Source organism: Amblyomma mixtum, chromosome 4 (genome assembly GCF_055824585.1).
Source record: "Amblyomma mixtum isolate Tamu chromosome 4, ASM5582458v1, whole genome shotgun sequence".
Taxonomy (NCBI): Eukaryota; Metazoa; Arthropoda; class Arachnida; order Ixodida; family Ixodidae; genus Amblyomma; species Amblyomma mixtum.
Genome location: NC_143015.1, coordinates 123,934,989 through 123,962,485, shown reverse-complemented (window position 1 = coordinate 123,962,485; position 27,497 = coordinate 123,934,989). Strand labels below are relative to the sequence as shown.

Here is a 27,497-nt window from a genome sequence, read left to right as displayed (position 1 = left end):
GAAGGGCTCCGGAAATTTCGACCACCTGGGGTTCTTTAACGTGCACTGACGTCGCACAGTGCACGGGCCTCTAGAATTTCGCCTTCATCGAAATTCAACACATAGTTCCGAAATAAGGACATGTTACTGGGCCGAATACGAAATGCTCAGCGAAACTAAAGGCGCGCAAAGGTAATGACGCCATGATACGTTCCACTGGCTCAAGAAGATGTACCCATTGGGACCAGAGCACGCAGCGAACCGGCGCGTCCAGGAGCGTTCTCGATTTTTCCGGCGCTCTGTTAGATCGAGCCGGTCTACTCTCCGGGGGTTTCGAGCAAATTATATTCAACTACCTTACATGCTCCGCTACCTTTGTTCGCGAGTCTCCTACTTGCATAGGCGTGCTCGCTTCAAAAATGTTAAAAGAAAATAGCATTGCGTCAGTGCTGGTTCCGCGATTCCACGGCTCAGCGAGCGCACGTGGAACAAAAAGTTATGATAAATTCAAGCAGACGCCACCAACGGGCGACTGTTGGCGTCAAAGCTTCCCTCTAGCGCCAGTAGAGGACACCACGGAGCTCGACTCATTTCTTTGTCTTTGTTTCTCTGCCTCCCCTGCGTCACCTGTGACGTCACGAGCGCGCGCGCGGAGCGTGCTGGGAAGTGCGAGCCATCCACAAAGCCAAGCCGGGAGCGGAGAGGCGAGTCAACGCCGCCGCAGCGCTCCGTTGGGCCGACTACGACGACGTAATGGAGCTCTCCTCTGTCGGGGAGCGCGTCTTCGCCGCCGAGAACATCCAAAGGAAGCGCATCAGAAAGGTGAGGAGTCGCGCCGAGAAAGCCCATGACCCGCCGCTGCTGCGGTTTGGTTAGGTTTAGCTTGCCAGTGCACGGCCCGCGAACGCGCCGAGCGCCTGTGACTGGTGTTGCGACTCCCGCATTTTTTTTTTTTTTTCTAGGGCCGCGTCGAGTACTTGGTGAAATGGCGCGGCTGGAGCCACAAGTAAGTGCACTTTAGCGCTTCGTTCTCTTGGACTGTTACGCGCGTTGCGGCTGTGTAACGTCGGCACAACGTTAGGTTTACTCCTCAACATTGCGCCGTGCGTCACGCCGCAGCCGCCGCACTCACGGCGACGCGCCACCATGTTTTTCTCGCGTCGTTGTGACGGCTGCACCCCCCCCCCCCCCCCCCCTCTTCCCCTCTTCGACGTTCGGTGTGCAGTCGTCGTATCTGACGACGCGACGATAGCGGGCGTTCCCTACAGCCGCCGCTTGCGCGATTTTCATTGCCTTCCCGGCGCTTTGGGAAGCGCTCGGCCGTCTTGGCGCAGTTCTGATCTCGTTGTGCACGCGACGCAGGTACAACACCTGGGAGCCGGAGGAAAACATTTTGGACGGCCGACTGCTCGAAGCCTTCGAGAGTAGGTAAGAGAGCGAGGGTGTGCCTTCGAAGAGGAGGAAGGGAGGACGGCTCCTTCGGGGTTGTTCGGTTCGTTCCATGGACTGCGGGGTCGAATCCCTCCTCCTCTTCTGTCCGCTGGACCGGTTTCCTTCCTCTCGCTGCTCCTCGCCTTCTTTCTCGACGTTTCTGTTGTGTTTGTTTACTACGTTTTCGCCTTGCCCCGCGCATTTTCTCTCTCCCTCTTCCTTGTCAACCCTCTCAATATGGCGGCCCCTGTCGCGCGCGCTTACGCTGCTGGCGGTCGCCGATCTCTTCTGCTTGCAAGCTTTGTCACCCCGCTTATGTGCACGGACGAGTTTGAACGCATGTTACGGCGTCCATGGGAGAGTGCCGAGGGCCCTCGTTGTGTAATGGCCGCGTCCGTAAACAGCACTGAGTAGGGTTGTTGCTGCGCGCGCAGCGCCGCCTGGCATGTTTAGGGAAGTGTTATCCTTAATTGTTATCGTTGGTGATAATGGGGATCCACGTGACCCGTTCCACCACCACCTCTTGGCAGCGACAGTCGAGTGGCTCGTTGGTAGGGCAGTGGGAGCGCAGCTTTGACGGCGTGCACACGTTGAGGACAAATTTCTCGCGCCGAGATTGTGAAGTTGCCGGGTGGTGCCGAATTCGAAGCGGTTGGTTTTTTCCTCAGAGAACGGGTGACAGTCTGACGTCGGCATGCGTCTGCGGTCTGGACATTTGCTTGTGTGAGTCACTTATTGCGCTGGCGCGCCGTAAACACGCGCGGGCTGCTAATGACTTGTCGCGTTCTGTTCCTAGGCCTGATTTTTTATTGTTGTTGCTTGCAGCCAGAAAGATTCTGGGTCGGGAAGGCGAGGCCACAAGTCGAAGAAGGAGCGAAGTCATGTGAGTGTATTGCAACTTTTCGCAGCCGATTTCCGTGGTGTTTTAGCGAGTGTTAACCAGCTGCACTTTATAATGAATGTAATGCATGTGTGCCAATATCTGCCTGCTAAATGTTACTTTCAACTTTTACTCATCTAATAGCGAATAAAATACAGGATATAATTGTAAAGGTGTGGTCATGCACATTGACCTGTTGTATGCAGTCTGAAAATTTTATTCTTGAAGTGCATGTATTTTTTAATTTTTTTCAGTTAGGCTGCTTCTGTTGTAATGCTTAATTTGTTTCTGCAGAGGAATTATGCTTGCATGTGTAGCTACATATACCTGCTTTTTTTTTTGCTTCTGTTAGAGCTTCTGTACTCATTTCCACTAGGTAGGGCTAGCACTCCTTTGTCAAGCTTTCAAGTGCACCCCTATATTTGATGTTTGTATTCCAGCATGATTTTTTTTTTTTTTTTCATTTTGGTGCCTGGTATTCCTACCTGTTAGAGGGCGTCCACAAGTTTCTAGCCTTTCAGCTGTTTTCTCTGCAGAATAAAAATTAGTACTACTAAAAGCAGAACTAAGGTAGTTGCAGGGCTCAGTTCATGATCATACATTTTTATTTGTCAGCACGGACAGCTTCTTATAAACTCCAACATTTATGAAAAATATATGTATACTTTGTATATATGTGTATGTGTGCCAATTCTGACGGTACTTCACCACTTGTATGGCTCTGAATCATTTGTTTCTTCATTAGATTGTGAGCAGTGATCCTTGTGCTCCTCAGTTTCAAAGTTGCCTTTCATTGCCTTTACTACAGAGCACAAGTGAACAGCAAGATTTTCGGCATGACTCCAGCAAAGCCAAAAGCGAGGATGACACGTCAAACGATGCCCCTCCTACGCCTCATGGCAATAGTTCGAGCACAGAGACAAATTCTGCCATGTCCCCGCCACATAGCCCTCCACCGACGCTGTCGCCAGCACCCCCTGAAGACAAGGAAAGCTCTGCAGCAACAGCAGTGTCGCGGCTTTCGGCATCGCCATCTGCCTCTTCACAGCAGCTAACAGCCCAGCAGACCTCTCCAGCGACATCGAAGCCGCAGCCAGCTGATGCTAAGGAGCCCCCGGCAAAGGCCAAGCCTGCTGGCCAAACCCCCAGCCCTTCAAAAGGTCCTCAAAGCACCAAAAGTCATAAGGAGCAGGATGAGAAGGCCAAACCGGTGACAGCTGTAACGAGCATGGAAGTTGTCAGCAGCCCTACTTTGCCAGAGAAGGACCCTGTACCGGTGCCAGCGCCTGTCCTTAAGCCAAGCCAGGCGACAGATGTGGGCCCTTCGTGCTCCCCACCGGTGTTAGAATCTTCCAAGAAGCCCGACACCACTGGCTCGGCCGCCACCAAGCGAAAGTTTGACGGGAGACCACCCCACACGACCTCTAGTCCACAGCAGATTCAAGTTCCAACCATGGTGCAGCTTCATCAGCCGCCGCCTAGCAAAATGCCCCGGCTGACCAGGCCAGCAGACATGTCCCCGGTTGCTGCCACGGTGCCGAGGCCACCTCCAATTGCCGCTACCTCGCCGGCATCACCCTTCATGAATGGCTCGGCACCAGTGGCAAGGGCGCCACTTGTGCGGCCGCCCGTCACGTTCAAGCCCATCAGTCCGCGGCTGGGCATGAGCGTGTCCCAGCAGCCGCATTCAGTCCACCACAGCCATCCCCCCGCCTCACACCTCGCGGTGCCCCCAGTAGCCGCCCGCCTGGGTACCGGGCAGCTCGGACCGGCTACAGTTGCGCGAATTTCGCGACCGCCAACGCACCTGGCTACGTCTGCTGCGCCCGCCACCAGTGCGCCGTCATCGCAGGTCGCAGCCAACTCTGCCGGTCCCAACCCAAGCCCCACAGTCGCCACCGTCGTACCCGTCAGCTCCCCAGCCCCTCCCAATCCTGCCGCCGGTCAGGCGCCCCCTCAGCACAATGGCCCTGCACAGACGGCGACCCCCGTTGTCCCCAACGGTCGAGAGAGTGCAACGCCCCAGCATGTTGGTGGCAACGACCGCGAGAATGTGTGCAAGCCGGCAGTGTCTGCCGTCTCCCAGGGAAAGGCGCTGCACAGTCACAATGGCCAGGCTGCGTCTCCTCCTACGCTGCTGCCGCCCAAGGAAGCCAGCACAGAGCCGGCCACGGCCGAGCCAGAGTACAGCCCCATGGCGATCATCCCAGACTTCTGGCAGAAGCAGAGCCCGGTGGTGGATCAGGTCCTCATTACGGACGTGACGGCCAACCTGGTCACGGTGACTGTGCGCGAGTGTCGGACACAGGCGGGTTTCTTCCGTGACCGCAGCAATGAGCAGGCGCCCAAGGACATTAAGTGAAGTGTTTTTGGCATGGTTCTTGTCACTTGGTGAGAGTCGGTGTCCATTGGGGCAGGCACGACAGGCAGTGTGACAGTTTGTCCAGTGCAAGGATTGAATTCCAGAAGGGTGATTGGATGAGTCCCTACATTCTGTAAAAATGTCGAGTCACCATAGTGAGATGACACCCGCTTTTGCCCACCTAGAGATATGAGAGGAGGTCGGAGGGGGGAAAAGCTGGGCATTGCTGAAATCTGCATGTATGTTCTTTTGTAGGCAGCAGCACAGTGAACTGGTCAGTCTCCTAGGAAACAAACTTTCTGTGCACTTGTGTAAGTCCCTGCAAGAAGCAGGATTTTGGCTCCGGGCTGTCTGCCTGCTTCCTATGTTGGGAAATTCCTCAAGCCATATTTAGGAGGACAGGTTGCATAGTCTTCACTCCTGAACTGCTGGCTACCACATTACATTTGCTAGCTGAAAAATGCTGTCATTGCAAATCATTTTTCTCCGGTCATTCAATGTACACTCTGGTTTTACGGCGTAGCCTTTCCAGCCTTCTTTGGGTGGCGTCAAAAGCATTATTTTCATTGCTTTTCGTCACTTTTTGGCAGCAATGTATGGAAGTTAATTATGAATTCGGTGCTCACAAACCTTTGCAGTTTTTTCCTTTTTTTTAATGTTAGTTCCTGGCACTATCACTTTTGGTTTGTTGCGCACATTCTGCAGTTCTTCAGCATTAAAAATTTCGTCGGATGCTAAAGCATTGTTTTTTATTTATTTCATTTTTATTTTAATCATTCTTAACTAATTTCTTCTAAAAATTTCTTGCTCTCTAATGACTCGTTTACTTGTTAGCATAGTCTTGTGGCAACGCATATACCAGGTTCAACTTTGTTAACCAAGAAGCAACGTGTTTTTGTGGCCAGTGTCTTCTGTGCTCGCCTTGCAGTCTGAAATTTCTGGGTTTAATTTTCTGCACCTTCGGAAGAATTTTTTTTAGCCACGTCGCATGGGTCTTTCGACGCCACTGGACATCACGTTTTGTTGCCGAGGGGCCATATGATGCTTTCACATTAAAACCGGTTTAGTGACACATGTAGATTACCAATTTCCACAGTACAGCCAGCAGCAGCAAATGTATGGCTGTCAGTCGTCAAATTAACTTGGGTTGTCGTCAGATTTGAGCAGTGTGTGCCCATATGCTTCGCACTTCTCGCCACGAGCTTTTCACCGCACGGAAACCACACTAGCAGGTTTCATCTTGCAGCATCGTAAAAGTCCAAAGAGGGACAAATTCCCTCTGTAAACTATGCCAACTGAGGTCTGAATGGCGAAGGCAACTGTGGCATGTATATAATGTTTTGCTTGTGCATTTTTTTCCTGCAATTCTGTGGTGCTTTGTGTTGGTTGCAGTAGTTTGGGCAGAGTTTAGGAAATACTGATGGGCTGTTGATAGACTAGGGGCCTAGCTAATATATTCTGTTGGTTCTTGCAAGTTGTGTTTTATTAAGACTGTATTAATAGTACCTGTGTTAAAGTTAAGCTCGAGACCGCATTGACTTTCTAAAAGTATCTGGAGTGTGCACTGATGCCACAGTGGCAGACTTTTTGGCGTACACTGAGCACTGCGAAAAGCTGTGCACACATCTAATGGGATTACCGCCGCTTCCTCTGGCCTGCACCATTGAAGCTGTATGCTAACTGGTCCCTGTGACCTCACGTGCGAGCCTCATATTGGAGTGCATGAATGAACTGCTGGAGAGTGTACGCTCAAGCTTATTCTGCCTGTTAACAGTAGTCCTCTGAACAAAATTCGAGGTTCCTTCATTACATGGAAATGGCTGTTTCTTGCATCGACCAAGCTGTGGCGATGACATTTGCAAGCGCTGTGTGTTGATTGAACATCATGCCACTAGCTCAGATTTTTGAGCTTTCACCAGATTGTGTACATGACTGCTGTCAGTCCTTCAGAATGATGGCATCACGCAGCCAGTGTTGCATGCGAACAATGCAGAAGGGGAGGCTTCAGGCCTGCAGCTATGCACAATTCAGTTTCTCTTCTCTATTGATGTCGGTTTAGTCTGCTTCCGCTTCAAGCACGGCCATCGTGGCTCTCTTGTACAGTTGCACGGAGTGTTGTCTTTTTTTCCTTCCGCTGTTTGGTTTGGTTCAAAGGACATGCCATGGTACAAAAGAAATTGTGAATAAAATGTACATAGACCTGATCACAGTGCTGTCTGACTTCCACTGCGGTGCATGCCGACTGAAAGGCATTTAGTGCACGACTTCTGGGTACATGTGCTAGCTACAAATTCGAAACCTGAAATAGCAGCATGGACAAACTCTACCGGACTAGTCATGGGCAAAAGTTCGCGGAAAAAGAATTTCTGCGTTGTCTCGGATGGTAATCTAGCTGATGGAGCACGCAAGCCTCCTCGTGTATTTCATTGAACTGCTGTGCGCGGTCGCCTTGCAATAATTTTTTTTGCCGTAAATCTCCTGCAGCCTCCGCGCACAGGATTCCTCCACGACGGAAAAGTAATACGCTGCTTAAACTTTTCTCGTTACCTAAAATAGAAGCTTATCTAAAAAAAAAAAAATTATGAGCCTCTAGAATTTTTATACTTGGATTCTTTGATATTATCAAACATTAAAAAGTTGATTTCGATTAGGGTTGCGATTAGCCAGCGGAGTAATACAGTATACCGCGGCCCAGTGTTAGCAACTGCTGTTTTTTTAAGGTGTATCGATGCCAATATCTAAAAATGCGAAATGTACTTACAGAATTGCTGTAAACGCTAGGTGCAGTTGCTAACAATCAACCATGAAGGAATATTTCGCTGCCTTTACGGCCCTCCACGCATGGTTACGGTAACAATTGGAACAATTCAAAGCGATTGAACCGTTTGAGCGCGCAACATTACAAGGCGTATCAGCACAATGTTCGTGACTGACTTTATCAGCAGATCCTCCGAACTAAAGCCCCCTAGAAACGCTATGGAGGGTCTTTTTCTCGAACCAGCTACCCAGCTGTTTATCGCCGTGTAGATATGATGCAAATAAGTGCAATAAATACACAAAAAAAAATTTACGCCTACTACAAGTTGTCAAAAAAGACAGAACATCTTTATAAGAACCTTAATCCCACCAAACCGACGCCCAAGCGGGTAGCCGTGATCGTATAGTGGTTAGTACCTTGCGTTGTGGCCGCAATAACCCAGGTTCGAATCCTGGTCACGGCAAATTTTTTTTTTTTCTGTTAACTCACTATTTTTTTTTTCTTTGAACGATAATTACCACAAAGCTTTCGTGGACAGCACGAGCTGCAATGCATTTTCTACTACCACTGGTTTAGTGGCTTTCTGAAACTTTCATTAATTGAACAACTGCATGCTTCCGCGTAGTCATACAGTTAATTGCCACAGTGCTCACCAAAACAGTCATCAATACGTCCAAGATATGCTTAATCTACTTCGCCTGTCCCAACTGACGATACCCTGTTTAATTGCAGCGAGCGTACTTACGAGCGTACACAAAGAACTTGCGACTGTTCTAGGGAATTAGCATTCAAAAGACATTGTGCTGGGCTATCACTTGCAACGGCAGGTAAGCATATGCTACCGGCGTCAGAACCAAACCGACAGCGTCTAAAATTAATACCCTTCAAAAAGTAAAAAAAAAAAAAAACGCTTCCGCGAGCCCCTTTTCCTGCTTTCAGGATAATCTGTACGTACGTCTCCTATTGTAACCTGCAGAATGCCAGAGAAAAAATAGACGCGCAGGGCAGCGCGAAGAACAACATGCGGGTTCCTTGGACCTGCACGAAACACAATACATGGGGTGGCCTCCGGGACAGACAAACTCTATTTAGTTATCTCGGAGGCCACGCACAAGAAAACAATGATTCGCGGTCCAACGCTGACAGATGTCGCGTCGATCACCAGCGACTACGCAAGCACAGCGCTCTCTTCTCTTTTTCCGTGCACATAAAAAAAAAATGAAGGAAAACTACGCAGCGCGGACACAAGCTGTCTTCCCCTCCCCGAAAAACGCATTTCGAAACACCAGTCGTCGGCCCACCGGACCGATAGCTAGCCGAAATTTCAAGGCCGCCCACAACTCTCCCTTCATACGAAGAAAGCATACAACAAAACCAGGCAGATAAGAAATAGGGGAGAAAATGGGGGGGGGGGAGCCAAGCGCTGCACACAAACATACAAAAACACAGCGTGCGATCTGCCGTAGCGTCTTTTGGTTGTGGTGAACCGCCGACTGTATACTTTTCTTTTTTCGACCTCCGCGGTGTATGTGTTGTTCGCACGATAGCAGACCACGCATTCCCTCCTTTAAACACCCCTTCTCTCCCACCGTAGGGTCGTCTGAATGTCGCGAGGGCAAGCTTTCTGCGTTTCTGTTCGCCGGCATTTGAAGCAAGTGGGATACACGCGTGTTCCGCTGCTGCACGAAGGGTGAAAACGAAACAGTAACGATCACCAGCAATACGTGTATATAGAAAGAAACGAAATTTTATTCCAAAGCATTACATCAAGAATTGTGGATTCAGTTAACTTCCGTGCTACACAAACAATGCCTAATTCATAGCCTGATCCCCCCCCCCCCCCCCCCCCTTCCTAAGAAACAGGACTAAAGAGAGAGATGGAAAACTGGGCAAGTTACTAACAGTTCACCGTATACAAATAGTTTGTTCCGCGACCGAGACAAAACAAGAGAACTATTGAAAGCACATTTCATTCAACAGAGACAAACACAATGTGCACGCCAGCCTTCTTTATTGCTGGCTGAAAAATAGGTTTCATTTCTTGATAATCCATAACTCTGTGAGAGGTTAAAAGGGGAAAGGAGGGGTTGGGGGGGGGGGGTTTGGTGAAGGTTCGCTGCATGGCTGATGAGGTTGTTAAAGAAATAGCCCTTGAAAGTACTTTCCGCGTGTGCTTTAAGCTCTGCAGTGTCTCTGATGTATAAAATTTGTGTTCTAAAAAAAGATATTTCCGAGTCAGCGCCTATTTGTGTCTTCTTCCTTTGTCGTCCGTGTGCTTTAGCGCTGTTTGATCCACAATTAATCATTATCAAGCTATGCGGGTCATGCAATATAGGCGACGGTTAGCCGAAATAGCACCGCGCACACAACAACCGTTCAGCTACCACACGAGGTCAGTCTCAGTTCACCCGCTGTGAGTATAAAGGCCTCATGGTAAACGATATATGCGCGTCAAAACTCATGCGTGGGTATGACATAACAGTGGTTACAAAAAAGGAGAATTTGGCTCCGCTTCGAAGTAGTTACGATGATGATGATGATGATTAATTTTTATGGCGCGAGGGCATCAGCGGCCAAAGAGTGCCATGGCACAAGGTACTTTTGTCTTCTCAAGGTTGGGTCAGAGAACCGTTTTCCAAGCATTTCGCCCTAAAGAAGCCGAACACCAGGCCAGGAAAAAGCTTGCACCTATTGTATCACCGGTGGCTACCCGGCGGCACTGGGGATCGAACTCCGCACCTCCGGCAAGCCAGACGGATGCTAAAACAACTAGGCCACTGCTGCGCTGAAGATGTGTCATAGTACACCGCCATAGCCTGAGAAAAAAAAAGAAGAAATTTTCCCACGCTTTTCACGAAGAATGGTTTCAGAAGTACGGCCGGAATGCTTGCATGGTTTGAAAAGTACGTCCTCGGGTGATGACGTCACAATTAGAAGCCATAATAAGCGGAGGCCATAAACTTTACATTTTTTTTAAATACAAAACCTTATACGCAGTGCTTTCTGAAACAACAAAAAAAAATAAAATTATAAAGCGATTGAACTGTATATTTCATGCACGCTAACGCTATATGTTGCTTCTACTAAGGCTTTGAACCTTGCCCACACCCGCAGTTTGCGAGACAACATAATGCTTCGATACGGCAGGACGAAAAGTTTTATATGAAATAAATTTTCGCCTCAGCCGATTGGTGCAAATCATTTATTTATTTATTTATTTATTTATTTATTTATTTAAACATACTGCAGGCCCTTTTCGGGCCCATGCAGGAGTGTTTACAATGCATCACTGTGGTCAATTAGAGTAAAAACAAAAATTCAAAAATACAAAGATGTTCTCCGATTCAAACACAAAAATAGTAGGAGAGAATTAAACAGAAAAGTCAATTTTTTCGATATAATTAAGAAATAGTTCCACGGACGTACACTTCACCGCATCTTCAGGAAGTTTATTCCAATATGATATAGCATCATGAAAATAAAGCAGGAAAACTGTGAAAACGACGATGATGGTGATGATGGACGAGGCATTGCAGAGTGCCTGCATGAAAGCGAATACCGCGGACGTTGACGCCGGACAGTACGCCACAGCCCAAAGGAAATGCAGTCTGTTTTTTGCCTCCACAACTCCTTAAACTTTTGACGCCGGATGTTCCACACACGCGATATGTGGTATGTTGGCTCGGACGCCACACCGTTTGCAGTGTGAAGCCGGGTATACATGGTTGATCATTGGGCAGGGTTAGAGAGGGTCTGGGTCTAAAGCTACCTCCAAATGACCCGAGACCTTAGAAGTGCTATTTATCAGCTCTATACTCCGTTTCATACATAATAGTCAACGCTGCCAAAGGTACGAAAGTAGTCCGCTGCAAAAAACAAGCGAAATGTATCCGTCCGCCTCGCGTCGTAGCTCAGTGGTACGAAGAGCGCGCCTGTCTGTTCATTTAAAATGGGCGAAGGTTCGACTCCCAGCTTGACTGGTTTTTTATTCGTTTATTTTTAATTTTCTTAAAAGATTCATTAGGTTGAACCTCGCAACTGTCCGAGGGCTCACCCCGGTCATCTCGCCCAGAGTTTCGAGAACTTCACGCACAGTCTTCTCCGGGAAGCGCTTCCTTACGCTGTAAACGTTGACAATCACCTGCTTGCAGTCTTTCGACATTTTCGGAGACTTCAGCTTAGAGAACAGGCGAGCAGGAGATGTTTTTGAAGCCGCAGTGGGCGAAGAAAACAAGCGAGTAGGAGATAGCAGTGCCATTTTCGCAGACTCAGAAACCGAAAGACGAAAGCAGACGACATCACCGGCCGGCCTAGCTGCGAAAACCTGATACAGGAGGAGCCGGAAAAAAAACAAGAAAACTAAGGCACTCTGTTTTGAAGAAGAAAAGAAAAAGCAATATTTTTGCAAAACAAAACACTTTTAATATTATACTACAATATCGACCAACATTTACTTTAATTTTAAGTTTATTACTCTTTTCACTTTCGACGCACTACATTACGATGCGGACGAGGAGCGCGAACTGGCGCCGCAGCCTTCGCTGCGCATGCGCGAGTATGATGGGCGACTGACCTAACTGTGCAGTAATGCATACCGGGCCGAAGTAGAGTAGGTTTTCTTCATAGAGCGCAGTGATTGCAGTCAGCGCTGGCGATCAGTTTGGCTTCGCTCAACGTGCCGCCTCTGCAAGCCATGTCCCAGGGGCGGGTTTATAGCCTAGTCTACGATACTGCGGTTCAAAAGTGCGGTCCTATTTTCACAATGTACTGCTTTGGCTTTCTTTGTCCGAAAATTGAGACCCGAGGCGGTTTTCTAAAAAAAAAAAGGAAATATCCCGCTTTCAAGTTCGCCCTTGAGCTATATGGTTGGCCGAGTTGGTACAATCCCAGTCAGAAAGGACGTCAGGCAGAGAGACGAGATCTCTGAACTACTATGCACCGCGTGCTTAGATAGGGTATTCAGATATGTGAACTCGGAACAGCTAAGGACACGAGTTAATGGAGTTGATTCCCGATTCGCTAATGACACTTCCTTGCTAAGTGACTGGGGGACAAATTGCAAAGCATGATCGAAGACCTAGACAGGCGAAGCAGCACGATAGGTAAAAAAAAAAAAAACTTACACGAAGCAAACTAAGGTATTGCTCAAGACTTGGAAGGAAGCAAAACAGCGAAGCATTGAAAATGGTAAGGAAAACAGATCTACTTAGGACAAGTAGTGAGTGCATATCGGGACAACGACAGCGAAATAACTAAAAGAGTGTATTTGGCACATATTCTCAGGTCGTAAAGAGCACCTTATAGCAGTCGGGCACATATCCAGGACTTTTTTTTTTCGGTAGGAGGCCGAGGTAACAGACCTCTCCTCGGCGTAAACAACGTGACGTCAAAGGGGGCGTGGCCCAATCGGAGAAATCGCCCACTTTCGCCTCTGAACCGCTCTTGAATGTGTCGCGCTTTCCCACGCCGCCTTTCCTCTTCCTATTAAAGCCATCTCAGAAGATGCATGTTTTGCCCACCATACCAAAAACACGTGTGCTGGTGACGTAGGCCGAGAGAGGGGCGGAGTTTTTTATTTTATTTTGGAAGAGGGGGAGAGACCCCCCCCCCCCCCCCCTTCTGGATTCGTGCAACGAGAAAGTATGCAGGAGAGTTATACAGAGGTATCTTGCTAGTACCCACCTATGAGCTAGAAACTTGCAGGCCAGCGAAAACGCTGGAATTAAGTCGAGGACAGCGCAGTGATCCGTGGAAAGCAAAATGATGGAGTAACGTAAAAAGGTAGAGAGCAGACTAAAAAACACGAGTTAGTCATATTCTGGCCGAAATCAAGAAGAAACTGGGCATGGGCAGGGAATGCAATGCGAAGGCAAGAAAACCGAGGGAGTGGATTCCATGAAGGGTAAGCATATATCAAGGGGGGGGTTGAGTTTAGAAAGCTTGCAGGGATAAGTTGGCTGCAGCTAGCACATGGCAGGATTAATGGAGGGATATGGGCGAGGCGTTTGCCCTGCAGTGGACCCAGTTGACGATGATGATGAATTCGCAGAACGACAGTCCGTTGTTGGGCGCGATGATCCCAGAGTTCTATCTGCAGATCAGAGACAAATTTTTCACCTAGTCATACGGAATTTTCTTAATGCTCCTTAATGCTTCAATGCTCTTTAATGCTCCCTTGTAGCCATATATGAGGCGGTTCAACCGCACTCAGTCCCTTCTCACGTGGTGTCGTTACAAGGTTCTAACGCAATATATCGCTAGTGCATCCAAGGTGAATCCGACAATGTCGCCACAGAGTTTTGGCGGAAAAGCGAATAAAAACACGAAGAACTGAACAAAACGGAGGCCTGTGACACAGATTCGGAGCGTTGCATCCGGCATTTTCTTCGTCGGTCCCGATCTCGGAGCAATACCGACGCAATCTCCGGCCGCAACAAGTGTACGCCGAGGCCAGCATCAAATAAGCCCCGTCGCCCACCAGAGTATTTCGTGCGAAAGACGTCTGGTCCGGGTTCGAAGAGCGATGAAGGGGGGTGGCGCAAGAGCCGAACGATAATGGTCATTGTGTCGCGGTGCGCGATGAACGAAGGAAGGGTGGAAAGGGGAGAATAAATGCGGCAAACGCCGCGGGGAGAGGAGGGTTCGATTCCCCCTTCGCGGCTGCATGCGCGCGGCCTTGAACCGGTGCCCGCGCTACAAGTAGACCGGGCGGCCGCCCCCCGGAGCAGACGGGTTAATATAGCAGACGATGACATTTCCCACCACCGGAGGCTGCGTACAGCAGCGCCAGCTACTACAGCGTCCTCGTCGTCGTCGTCTGCTTTCCCATGGCGCCGGAGCGCCATTTTTTTTCCGGATGCGGGCGCCATCGAGTCGTTGGCCCGAAGACCAATATATGCAGCCCGTTCTCGCGTGACAACTACAAGAGGGCAAGAAGGCGGCGGAAAAGTTTCGCCTAATGAGCGCTCTTCTCGGTGCACGTTAGATAAACAAAAAGATCCTTCTCTTTTTTTACAGGCACAACGCTGGGTGCAAGCGCTGCAGTAGTGCATTCCCACAAATTTCCCATAGGAGCTCTTGTATTCTATAGAGCCTATATTTTCTTTATTCTCTACTACTGCACTATTATCTGAGTAATCAGCTAACCTATCTCCCAACCTACGCAGTCAGGCATTTATTTATTTATTTATTAGTACCTCACAGGCCCCGAAGAGCATTGGGTGAGGGGGGCAAATCGAAAAAAAAGGGATATACAGATGGAAAAAACCGTAATATCGGTACAAGAACGCGGTACAAGTCAAATACAAGAAAGGAACACGAAATTTATACAAAACGAAGAAAATAACATCAGACACGAAAATAGAGGGGAAAAAAAAGCGAAACACGAACATGAGAAAAAAAAAGCAACCAGGGGTAACAGAAGTGGTAAATGGGAAAACAACGTTAAGAACAAATGAAACTGTTGTACATTTCGAACATCACTATGGCAATAAATGTATACATAGATGTTTTTTAAACTCACCAGGATCAATGAAAGAGATTATGTTATCAGGAAGATCATTCCAGAGTTTTATTGCTCTAGGTAATGCAGAGGAATTAAACGACAGGGTCTTCCCATATATCCGGTTGAAGCTGAGTTGATTGTGTAAGCGTTGTGAAGAGCGGAAAGGTGATGCCAGAGGTAACAACGAAGGACGGGTGTGAACATATTTATGGAACAAACACAGAAGTGAAATGGAGCGACGAATTTCAAGTATCTGTATGTCATTAAGGTTTTTAAGCTGGGATACACTTGCGAGGGGACTATAATTGCTAAAAATGTACCGGGCAGCTCTGCTTTGAATGGACTCGAGCATATCTATGAGATATTTTTGATGGGGAGACCATATAGGTGAGATAAATTCCAGCTGTGGGCGAACAAATGTAAGATATGCAAGTTTTCGAACGGAGCTAGGTGAGTTCCGAAGGTTCCGGCGTATGAAGCCTAATGTCCTCGATGCTTTGTTGCAGACTGCAGAAATATGAGAAGACCATGAAAGATTTGGTGTGAACTGAATTCCAAGGTATTTGTACGACGTAACCCTTGATAGAGAGGTATTATTTATAGAGTATATGAAATTAGAAATAACATGCTTGCGGCTAAAAGTCATCGATTTACATTTATTAGGGTTAAGAATCACTTGCCAGTCTTTACACCAATCAACAATAGTGTCAAGATCATTTTGAAGGGTCAGGTGATCAGTCTCAGAAGCGATCTTACGGTAAACAACACAGTCGTCTGCGAAAAGGCGTAAGCGGGATGAAATGTTAGTGGGAAGGTCGTTAATGTAGATTAGAAAAAGTAAGGGTCCAAGTACGCTTCCCTGTGGTACGCCTGAGGTTACGTCACATAGGGATGAGGAGGATTTGAAAGATGATGAGGATTTGAAAGACAAAGATAAGCTTGGACCTGTGTTAAGCACGTGAACTCTGCGATGCAGACGGTAATGTAGGTGAAAATTTTGCGTGCACAGGAAGCATTTCTGCATTTAAAAAAAAGTGATAAAAATGCCCCCAAGAGCGCCCGAGCAACGAACACGTTCATGACAATGTTTCGATAAGATATATGGCGTATGCGTTACGGCTGATTGTGACCAATATTACTTTCAATGACGGTATACACACTAGTCTGTTAGCGTTCGGTATACACTCATCTGAGTTGGGTATAAAAAGCGACAGTATAAGCTAATTATTTGCGAAAAACAAAACGCGCTTGGACTGGCGCGTTAGCTCGAAACCTGTGATTTCACTATACACACACCGTTGTTTCTCTGATGGCGCCACCTTAATTCATTTTTTTTTTCGTTTTACACACGACGGGGAATTTTGCTTAATAACGCCGGAAGAAGGGGACGTACTAGAAATGGACACATAGCTGGCTTATGGTGGAAGAAACCCCGACTTCCACGCGAACGAATAGAGTACGGCGAATAAGACGACAGCCCGGTCTTCAAAGCGCCAGGGCTGTGGGCCGCAAGATGGGAAGCGTGCAGTACGACAGTGGCGCCGCGTGGTCACACCCAACGGAAGCCTGTGTGGCGTGATGTCTAGCGGCGGCGTCAAAATACACTTTTCGCGTGTGTGTACAGTGTTAAACATGGATAAGACTTTTCCGTGTGCGTGCTTAAGTACTGAGTACACCTGTTATACCTATAGTGCATAGTTCTGCGCGTGTTTTACAGCGTTTGCCACATATGCGTTACGCAAGTGGTGTTGAACAGCTTGTTTTTTTTTTTTAATAGATGGTTTACTGCTAGTACTCTGAACTGCCGCGTATAGTTTCTCGAAACATTTTACATAGCCCTTGTTCCCTATATCGGTTTTTGTGTAAAGTGAGGTAATTGTTCGCATTCTTTGTCCTGAGTGTTGGAGTCATAAACGTTGTTAGACCAAAGTGATACATAAACCTCACAAATAAAAATTTAAGAATGACTACAGCTGCTCTGCTATCCTCGACATCAACCCCCCCTTCCTTAATTTTATTTCCTGGGGAAACCCCTGCTCGAAGCACGTCACTACCTGGAGCGTCTAAGTCACTGTAGCCAGTTATACGGCGCAGCAAAACGGCACATTTGAGGACCAGCGCAAAACAGACGAAGGACCAACGAAAGAGACGACGACACGGCGCCCGTGTCGTATCTCCTTTCGTTGGTCCTCCGTCTTTTTTGAGCTGGTCTTCAAGATGAACTACTTCCAACTCTCCCAATACAGCGTGCTGTTAAAGCGGCACAGTTACGAACGGCGTCGCAGCGGGGAGACTGACTTCTGCGTTTTTTCTAGTAGCGAAACTTCGTTACATAACCTGGCTATCTGGTGTGAAAAGTTATTGGGAACTAACTATAGCGCCGTCCTTGAGCAAACAAAAATACTAAAAGTGTCAAAAAATGCCACAAAAGGAGTTCTGCGATCAAACAGGGGGCGAGACAATACAAAAGTACTTTAATAAATATATCTAATGGGCGTGTACGTCGCTTTAAAAGCAAGGGATATGGGTTTCGCGCAAATGTACTGTGCGCGCACACACCTTTCGCGAAGATCGGCGCCTGGCGTTCCGCACTTACCGGACTCCGAAATCTTGAGGAGCGCGACGTTTCGCAAACATCGCTCCGTGCGCAGACGCTCAGGCGCCGGGGCCATTTCTATCCTAAAGTAAGAAGATAATAAAGGGTAAAGTTCTTAGGGCGCTAAGGGGCATACTTCCACGCGTCTGCATAGCGTTTCTGGTCACTATTCTATTGCAGTCACATTTGCCTCTCTTCATGGCACCTTTGCGGCTAGTCTGCCTTGCTGCCGAGCAGAAGCACACACACATTCTGTCCTCCAGCTTCAGCGGTTCCACAAGAAACAAAAAGTGCAAATCAAAGAAAACACTTCTCGTAAACGTGCGCCACGAACTAAATTTGCGAAAACAGACGGGACAGGCGCACGAAAAGATGTAAACCGCCAAAATCAGGAAGAGGAACGTCCTCTCTGCCTTCGGATCTGTGCGGCGGACCCATCTGGCGACAACTTCAACACACCAAACGATTTTGTTGCGAAAGCAACACTATGCGAGTCGCCGAGGTGCTGAGGCAAGGTCATAGTGCGCATGCGCGAGGAGCAGTGACGTCACACGGCACACAGCTGGCGCGCCGCCGGGGCCACCGCCGCTGCCGCGCGCTCTCCATCGCCTCTCTCTCTCTCCTCGTTGCTTTCGCAATCCTCCAGGTTTAACCAGAGCTAAACCACTAACATTTTTTTTAAGACATAGCAAAAAAACCCTGCACAAAGGGTATCGCATATCGCAACTGTTAAACAAATGGTTGTCGATTTAGCGCGGTTTAGGCTAGCGCTTCTGTTCGAGGCAAGAACGCATCAGGCAAGGAGAGGCGAAATCGGACTTGAGCTCCGCGACCGGGATACATGCGACGTTTTTTTCGACGACATTCGCGCGGCAGAAAACGTCGCGGCGGCGCGACGCCCGGCTGGAGATATCCGCGTATCTCCCGCTACGAAAGCAAATGTGATCAACAAGTGGCAAAAACCACTGTGCAAGGAGGTCTGTGAGAACAGCGACGCTGACCATTCTGTTAAAATAAAAAAAGTTTCACTTCGACACCATTCTACAAATTTTATCTATAAAGATTTGCGTGCTCGAATGCATGCCGTCGCGTACCTTTGGACGCCCGCTCAGCCGCGGACACCAGCGGCTGCGGTTCTCTTCGACACATTCGCTTCAGAGAGGGAGCGCAGGCATTCCGATCCAAGATTCGGCCGTGTTCTCCAAAAAAAGCGACATTTCAAGTCTGATGAAGCGTTTATTTTCACGACAATAACATTTCCGTGCCAAGAACACTGCTAACACTGCGTAGATCGTCGGCCATGGCGGCCATCTTGGCAGCGGCAGGCAGAGGACCGGAAGAGCGGGCTTGCTGCGCTGCTATTGGCTCGCTTCAGCCGCCGCTTCCGGTCTCACCGGACGCCGCGCGTCAAAATCTAGCCGGTCCTGATCGGCGGCGGCGGGCGTTTTTCTCGACGCCGGGCGTCAAATCTGCGCCGTCGGGAATCCTCACACTACTCCCTACGCAGTGGTGAGCGCCAATGCCCTGCGATGACAGGTGCTGCCATCGGTGGTGCTTGTTAAGATCCAGGTTGCACTTCTTCCTGAACATCCTGAGACTCACGAAGAGAGTCTTTGAAGATGCAAACATCGGCGGAATCCGAGTTTGAAGGTTACGACACGCCTCAGAGCGCTTCAGGTGCAGCATTTGGGAATTGAAAAAAAAAAAACAAAACAAAACAAAAACACTTTACGAATATGTTTTTAAATTGTCAACTTTCCCGCCCTTTATATCGACGGCTCAAGGCGTCGGCAAAACTGATAACCGCTGATAAGAGTAAAATAGATTCAATAGAAAGGGATCGTTGTATTTTGAGCATCTAGACGGTTTCTTTGTTTTGTTGTTAAAATTCATCCAAAATGCTTCTCCCAAAACCGAACCTCCGCGAATAGAGGCGATCCATAGTGAAAACAGCGCGAGAAAACGATACGAACGAATCTTTCTTCCGTCTCGTTTTCCCGCGCTGTTTTCACTATGTATCAATACCAACTCGCCAAAATCGCAGCCTTAACAGGGGCGATGTGTGCAACACTTGGAGACATCAGAAAGCGCATGGCATTTAATTATTTCTTATTATTTGCCATATGAAGCCACATTCACTATCAGAAACATCAATATTTCGTAAAATAAAAAGACACACAGGCACGCATACGATGCTCAATATAACTGAACAAAGCACACGCATCTCAGAAATGGCGATTCACCTCAATGAACGCTGAACGATTAATTTATGGACTACCTTCACGGCGGTTATTATTTCAGTTACGGTTAACGCATCCAACCGAGCAATAGACTGACGCTGCGAGATCTATATGAACAAAAAGCACCGCACCTGTTCAGGACGAGGATAACACCGATCTCAAACTGAATCCCTATTTGTCTGCTTGAGGTGGGTAAAAGGGCAATTCACTTCACACAGGCTTTCTCCGTTACGACTGTGCGTAACGCGATCCGCTATCGCGTGCGCCATCAGCACGTGCACAGATGGCACCTCGAGAAAGTGGATCGCGCAACGCTAAGCTGTAACGGAGATAAACACGCGCGGAAGCGCACATGTCACTGCGCAAGGCGGATCATGATAGCTGAACGCGCATGCGCTATGCTATACTTGCCATTATCTTTCGCTCTGAGTGACCCGAAGTGAACGTAAACTTTGAAAGTGCAGCACCGTACACTTCGTCGAATTCGACTCTGCGATAAGGCGTCACGAAATATATACGCCTACGCAGCGATACAGTAGGATTTCACATGATCATCAAGCGAAGTGGAGCCACGCATGAGCAGTTTAAGAAAACAAAAAAAAAATCATGTTTGATAACACGAAAAAACAAAAAGAAGCATCCATTAGGCAGACTACAAAAGCTGGCGTTTTCAAACGGCAACCGCAGAAGGTGACCGGGACGAGAAGCAGGCAAGTTCGTTGCTGCACATTCGGTGCAGGAGACTGCGACTGTCGTTTTGGGCCGGGGCAACCGGGTAGGGAACGGCGCTTTTGTGTTAGTGCAACTTGTCTCATTTTGCAAGGAACGCTTCGAGCGAAGCCTTCTCTATGCTAACGTTAGTAAAGAAATGCAATAAGATGTTCATGCGGTTGTTAGTGTCTAGCATACCATGCGTCCGATGAGCCATTTTTTGGAACTGATGCGAAATAACGCGAGTTCTTCTGATCAGCTTACTCCGTTTTGGTAGAAGCGCGACGACCATGCCACTTGCAACGAGGCCTGCTAGAGCTCACGCCTCTTTTAATCTTTTTCAGGTCATCCCCACTGCTGGAACAAGCTGCGCCATGGGTTCGTGGTTGTTGTTCCTGCTGCTGTCTTCGCGACTCGTTGGGCAAGGCCCTGTCGTCGACGCCACGTTCGACATCGGCCTGCGGTGGCTGCGTGGAGACAATTCGCTGTTCTCTAATGTCGTCAACACGTCCGCTCCCACCACGGAGAGCGTTGCCCAGGCTACGCTCCAGGACGTTGCCAATGCCACAACAGAGGATCCACTGTATGGACGACACACCGACCTCGTTCGGGACATCCCGACCGTCACGGCTACCGGAAAGGTTACTGAACAAAGCATCGTGACTACAACGACTGAAGCAGTCGACCTTCATGACTCGAGCACTGAAGGCTCTTGGACCGACGCCGGAACCACGGACTGGACCACACAGGGATCTACGGAAGAAACCACGCTGTCGACTGCACCGTGGATGGTGAACGCCACACAAATCTCGCTGGACGAATTGGCCTTCGAGATCGCAAAGGTACCGGACCCGATGCTGCACCTGGTCGACAACGGGGACGGATCTTCGTCTTTAGTGGTCGTGAGTGGTCGCCTGGGCGGCAACGCTACCACTACAGCCGCTGACACCACTACAGTCGTTACCGAGCCTACAACTCCGGTGCCTTCCACCACAACTGCAGCCATTCCTGGTAAGTTAACGCGACACGTCATTTGCCACACGCAGTTTCCTAGGTTAGCATCTGCTTTCCGCGTAGACGGACTAACCTACTGTGGTAGCGTTGCCTGAGCTGAATACGCTAGCTTACTAGCGCATAACCATTGTCTCCAGATCGAGCTCCGTCGCAGCGTGTCAAAGATGTCGCTTGCTGTGCGCATTCGGGCTCGCGTGTAGGCCACGGTCTCCGCAGAATTGTTGCCAGTCTGCACCGCTGTTCGTTAACCTACCGTATACATGCATTTTTCTTACCTTGCCTTCCCTTTCTACATGATTCTCCCAGGTACGACCACCGCGGCCGTTTCCAACATAACCTCTCCGTACCTGATCCTCCTGGACTACCTCCGCCCATTCATCTTTGGCCGGTTCAGTGTCGACTCCACAACCGCCTCCCCCGTCACCACTGAGGCCACGCCTCCGACCACGACCATCGCTGTGCCTACTGCGGCCACAGCTACTGAATCACCCGTCCCCGCCACAACCTTCGTTGATCCCCGGCAATCCCTCTTGGCCGTGGCAACAACGACCGCTTTTCCCGAATACTCTAATCAAACGGCCTGGACGACGACACCCACCCTTGCTTCTGGTGCCACTACGGAGCACATCTCGACCACTACCCAGTTTCCGGCTGAATTCAGAGTGACAGTGGATCCGATCTCGATCATCACGGGTATTGCTGGCCACAGGGAATTCAACGCCACGGTACTGCCTACGGCGCTCCAGTCGACCACTTCCCTTCCGACGACAACACGGCTTCCCACCACCTCTGCTCCATCGGTGCAGACTACGCGTACGCCGACCTCCCACACTACACTTCGGAAGAACACGGCGGCTGATGCCACCACAGCCAGCACTACCGGCATCGACGTGCGCACTCCGGTCATTGTGAAGGCAATCACAACCCGCCGCCTCCCTACAACCCCACCCGCGGCATCGTTCCCGGCCATCTTCGACCTGTACGGGCCAAACATCGACCCCGGGTCGCCGACTCATGCAGCCGGCAACTCCACGCTGCCGACTGCGGCCGAGGAGCCGGTCTACCGGCACTTCTACGATCCGTCGCAGGTCATGCAGACGTTCTAGGCGGCAACGCCTTCATCACTTTGGCGGGCATTTTAATCCCTCTTCACCGCCTCACTTGCGCCGCCTTCAGTCATCGACATTCGTCGCGTACTAGCATGTAAAGGCGTGCAATAAAACTATGTATCTGCATCGTAATATGCTGTGCTGGAACTCTTTCTGAACGCTGGAAGCCTGTCGCAGTCCTGCAACTGAGGCTAGGCCTGGCGCTGTCCTAGTTTCCCATTGGACCCATAACCGCGTTTTCTGATCGTGCACTTTTGTTTTGCACTCTACTTTGCAGCGTTTTGGTGCGACGTACTAGCAGAACTTGTGTTGAGATTACTATGAAGTCTGTCCAGCACAATGTCTAGCCTCGAAACACGAGTATGCCACACCCTTGATTGGGAGAAAAAACCCACCAGAAATGTGTGCGTTCTTTTTTCATTGCGGATAGTGTCGCCACGGCAGTGGTCAAACTTCACAACGTAAACGGTACTTTTTCACGGCGTGCAGGTGCCTTTGAACGCGATCCGAGAAGTTTCAAGGCTTCTCTTTTTTGATTTTTTTTTTCGTACTGCGAAGAGGACAGCTTTAGAAACTTGCACAAACGCATGGGCACAGAGCATGCACATTTTTGTCTCGCCGGATAAATGAATTCTCGTATGCACGTACACATTTCTGTGGGATAAGCCGGGAAACTACGTTATGCCCACGAACCGATAGCCTAGGTTCGTGCTTTCCGGACCACGCCGCGGGTGTACGGTGAGCTTCCTCTAATACGCCGTGTGAAATGTAGCTGAAATGTAGTGAAAATGACTGCGGCCAGGAGGGCAAACTTAGCAGATGTGCAAAAAATCAGAATTCGTCATTCTGAGCTGTACATATACAGCTGAACCCCGTTAGAGCGAGGTCGAAGGGGTGATCGCGATTCCTTCATTATAGCCGTCGCCTCGTTGCAACCGCCGTAGGTGACCTTGTCCGCACATGCAACGGGCTTCCAGTCACGGTGACGGAGAACAGTGTGCCGCCGATTTGTGTTGAGGGGGCTTTTAGCACAAGCCCTGAGCGCGCCCCGAAGCGGCCGAGATTAAAAAAAAAAAAACTACAGAGAATGTTCACTACTTTCGAATCGGTGCGTAATCACGGATTTTTGCAACGTAGATTATGACGATGAGCGGGCAGTACATACAACGGACGATTTTGCTCGGGGTTAGCACCTATGGGATTAGTCCTTACGCACTTAAATAGGCTTTCTGAATTAGGATAGCGGTGGTTTGCACCAGAATACATGCAGCTAACCGATGGTAACTATCAAGATTAAATAGATAGCCATTTTAGCCGTATTAGCTGTACTCTGATGCACACCACCGATCAAAATGCTGTCGAGGAGAAAATAATTAACTACAAAGGCCTAATTCTTAAAAATCCTAAAAGCCTTATTTGAAACACCCTGCAGATACAGCGATCGAACATGCCAGCCTTGCCAATACGCGAATTTCTTTTTTTTTTCCGCTGCGCCTACTAGTCTAAGAGGAATATCGTCATCGAAGACAAGGCGAGGTCTGTCAAAATCCCCTTTTTCACTGCACTGAAGCCGATACGAGCGCCTTTGTAAAAGGGCGCGCGGCAGTGCCATTTCGTCGCGAGAGGCCGTTTTGGTTTGCTTCCCCGAATGACACGTGACCACGCTGGCAATAGCACTTCACTGCATGACAGAGGTGTCTAAAGGAGAATGACTAGGCCAGATGCAAGGCTACCGAAAGCCCACTTGATAATTTGATCAGGACTCCCTCAGCTGCTTCGTAGGCAAAATGATCTCCTCTGGTTCCTTCCACACCGCTGACGACGGCATTAGTGAATGATTCTTCGCTGCCGAAAGCTGTAGACAACGTGTTCGGCCCCACGAGGTTTAAGTATTTATTTCGGCAACGATCACGGTAACGTTCTGGTCGACAGGAATCGCCTTGCGCTTTCTTTTCCGGCTCCGCGGTGACTAATCTTGACCTTATAAAAATGGCTGAGGCTTAGCTAAGGTTAAGCCTAGTCAGATGCGAAGCATATTGATGGCTAGGCTTGGTAATACATGGCTTTCCTTGGTTGAATACTTGGTCATTTTAATACAACCACTAGAAGTGTAGCAAGGATTGCCGTGGCAGCTATATACGGGATCATCGGTGAATTCAATGCAGAGTGTACAACCGCTGCCCCAGCACCGGCTACAACAGCATTCTTGGCACCCATGGAAAGTACATTGGAAAGCTGAGGCAAGCTCAGCGCTGTAGCGTCACGTGGTCAGCTGCAGCGCCTCTGATGTGGGGCCTCCACCGCCGCGGCCGACCGCGCGAGCCGGCAGCCCATCTCTCCTCTGCTGTGACGTCATGTTATCACGTGGTGTCACGTGGTCACGCTAAAGGTCAATGGTAGCTCCACCGGCGCGCTCGACGGGCTGTAGTGTAGCTCTATAGTCGGATACAACTTAAGTCTGCAGTGAAGCTCCGCCCACATTCAGCCTCCGCGCACAGAATTCCTCCACGACAAAAAAGTAATCCGCTGCTTAAGCGTTTCTTGTGACCAAAACAAGAAGCTCATCACAAGAAAAAGATTATAAGCTCTAGGATTTTGACATGGGGATTGTTTGAGATAGTCAATCATTAAAAAGCTGATTTCGTTTACAGTTGCGGTTGGCCAGCGGAGTAATACAAGACGCCGCGAACCGCGGCCCAGTGTTAGCAACTGCTGTTTTTTTAAGTGGTATCCTACTATATAGTCGGATACAACTTAAGTCTGCAGTGAAGCTCCGCCCACATTCAGCCTACGCGCGCAGAATTCCTCCACGACGAAAAAGTAGTCTGTGGCTGAAACGTTTCTTGTTACGTAAACAAGAAGCTTAGCACAAGAATAAAGTTACGAGCTCTACAGTTTTGATACGTCGATTGTTTGATACAGTCAAGCATTAAAAAATTGATTTCGTTTACAGTTGCGATTGGCCAGCGGAGTAATACAAGACGCCGCGGACCGCGGCCCAGTGTTAGCAACTGCTGTTTTTATAAGTTGTATCCTACTATAGTAATATGCTTCGCATAAAACCAGCAGCGCGCGTCGATACTGTCGGAGAAGCACGGCGGTCCGCAGTACGGGGGAACTGCACTGACCTTGCAAACTCTGTCGAGGCGCAGGCGGCCATGGTCACTGCGCCGCGTGACATCGTTCAGCGGATCCAGTGCCATAGTATCGGCGAAGTTATTGGCGAGGTTTGGCCCCTTTCGCGTACACCAGGGCAGCAATGGCTACGCGCGGACTCGGCACCGCTATTTGCATGGCAACACACTTCGAAACTACAGCGGGGCTGGCAAATATAGAAAGGCCGCACTCCGCCTGCCACGATCGCCTAACGCGAACATTCATGCAATGTCACTCGTTTAAGCGCTGAGCAAGAGGGAAAAGGATATGCGGTGTAATGCCCAGAAACTGCTGTGGGAGATGCCGCGGTAGACGCCCTCGGACGGGCTTTGATCTCATTCCCCTCGACATGCGACGACAGCGACCGGGATTTAGCTTCGTGCTGATCAGAACAACGCTTTAACTGAGCTACCGTAGCGGGCATGGTTGGTCTGGGTACCACCAGTCCTTGCAGCCTCCTTAACCATGCAAGTATGTGATTAAGCGACGCTGCATACTAAACACGACAAACTGTCCGCGGTCGTTGGGTGCAATTCTTATCCTAGCCAACAGGCTTTGACAGGACAACTAGAGGTGGTGGTGGTGAAAACATTTATTGCCAAGCAATGCAGAGGGGGGGGGGGGGGGGGGGCAAGCTATCCGCTTCAAGGCGTCGGTAATTATCCGGCGCTGGTCAGCAGCAGCGGAGCTGGCCAGGAGAGTCTCCCAGAAAGACTCCGCCGTGGTTGGGGATGGGGGGTGTGGGAAGGTAGGGCATGTGAGGAGGACGTGAATGAAGTCTCCCGGTTTCCTGCAGAGCTTACAGGAGGAGAGGAACTGGTTGGGGTAGCGAGCATGAAGAATAGCCCAACAAACGCAAAACCTCCTCAAAATCTCCCAAAAATGACCCATCGGGACATCTGGAATCTCCACAGGAGGTGCTCATTTTTCCCGAACACATCTAAAAAACGTCCCCACAACTAGCAATGTCCAAAAAGTTGTGCATCCCATGGAAAGCCCCAAAAGGTTAATGCTCGATTTCTCGGCTCTGGTTCAATAAAATTATTCCTCCTTTTTCATACAGCCTGCAGGCATCCAAGCGCACATAGGTGCCGAATTTCAGGCGCATACGTATACGTTACAGGTGGTGTAATACACCTTTTCACTCGTGTGAATGCGTGCTGGCTCGGCTGTTCTGCACTTATCCGTTTACGTGAAATGTCCTAGCATTGTACACACTGTAAAGACGAAGACGAACATTCTGTGCAGCGGCGGCAGTGCCATCGCTGCGCGTGCTTTGGGCTCGCTTTGGCTGACCGCAGACTGTTGCCGCCCTGCTCCTTCAATAAGGTCCCAGTGCCTTTAATAAACCCCCGTCTTATATTTGGTGGAGGTGCTGGGTAACTATATCGGCTCTGGAGCTCCGTAACCGCACTCTTCCAACACCTGCTATGCCTGTGGACACCCCAAATCAAGCCGTGCAAGCAGGCCCACCGACTGTCATCTGTGCCGGCTCCCTTCGCCAGCGGGACCCGGCTGTCTTCAGCGGAACAGATGAGCAGGACGTGGAAGATTGGATCACGTCTTACGAACGTGTGAGTCTCTATAACAAATGGGACGACGAGACTAAGCTAAACAATGTCATTTTTTATCTTACCGGTGTCGCCAATTTATGGTACCGCAACCATGAAGGGGACGTTGGAACTTGGTCGGCCTTCAAGACGAAGTTTCCCGAAGTGTTTGGTCGCCCAGCCGTCAGACAACTCCGCGCCGAACAG

General features: G+C 49.3%; 2 protein-coding genes and 1 non-coding gene across 6 annotated transcripts; all 3 read left to right on the top strand.

Annotated features, from left to right (window-relative positions):
* The first annotated feature begins 717 nt into the window (after positions 1–717).
* On the top strand, positions 718–6,856 carry LOC149348145 (uncharacterized). Of its 2 annotated transcripts, none has more exons than XM_089587953.1 (5): positions 718–801; positions 942–985; positions 1,342–1,407; positions 2,236–2,293; positions 3,099–6,856. In XM_089587953.1, exons 1-5 carry the CDS (start codon positions 733–735, stop codon positions 4,650–4,652), a joined length of 1,791 nt encoding a protein of 596 aa, XP_089444079.1. In that variant the 5' UTR covers positions 718–732; the 3' UTR covers positions 4,653–6,856. The 2 variants fall into 2 exon arrangements, with proteins under 2 accessions (XP_089444079.1, XP_089444078.1); XM_089587952.1 differs by lacking the exon at positions 718–801 and adding an exon at positions 2,079–2,133 and having other exon boundaries at positions 940–985.
* Positions 6,857–7,801: 945 nt separating this feature from the next.
* TRNAH-GUG (transfer RNA histidin (anticodon GUG)) lies at positions 7,802–7,873 on the top strand. Its single transcript has one exon. It is a non-coding gene; the product is annotated as a tRNA-His (tRNA).
* A 12,016-nt stretch (positions 7,874–19,889) lies between these two features.
* Positions 19,890–22,710, top strand: LOC149348143 (uncharacterized). 3 transcript variants are annotated; one of them, XM_089585750.1, is made up of 3 exons: positions 19,890–20,460; positions 20,806–21,472; positions 21,782–22,710. In XM_089585750.1, the coding sequence occupies exons 2-3, from the start codon at positions 20,836–20,838 to the stop codon at positions 22,579–22,581; spliced, it is 1,437 nt and encodes a 478-aa protein (XP_089441876.1). In that variant the 5' UTR covers positions 19,890–20,460; positions 20,806–20,835; the 3' UTR covers positions 22,582–22,710. The 3 variants fall into 3 exon arrangements, with proteins under 3 accessions (XP_089441876.1, XP_089441875.1, XP_089441874.1); XM_089585749.1 differs by having other exon boundaries at positions 19,890–20,525; XM_089585748.1 differs by having other exon boundaries at positions 19,890–20,545.
* The last annotated feature ends 4,787 nt before the right edge of the window (positions 22,711–27,497 follow it).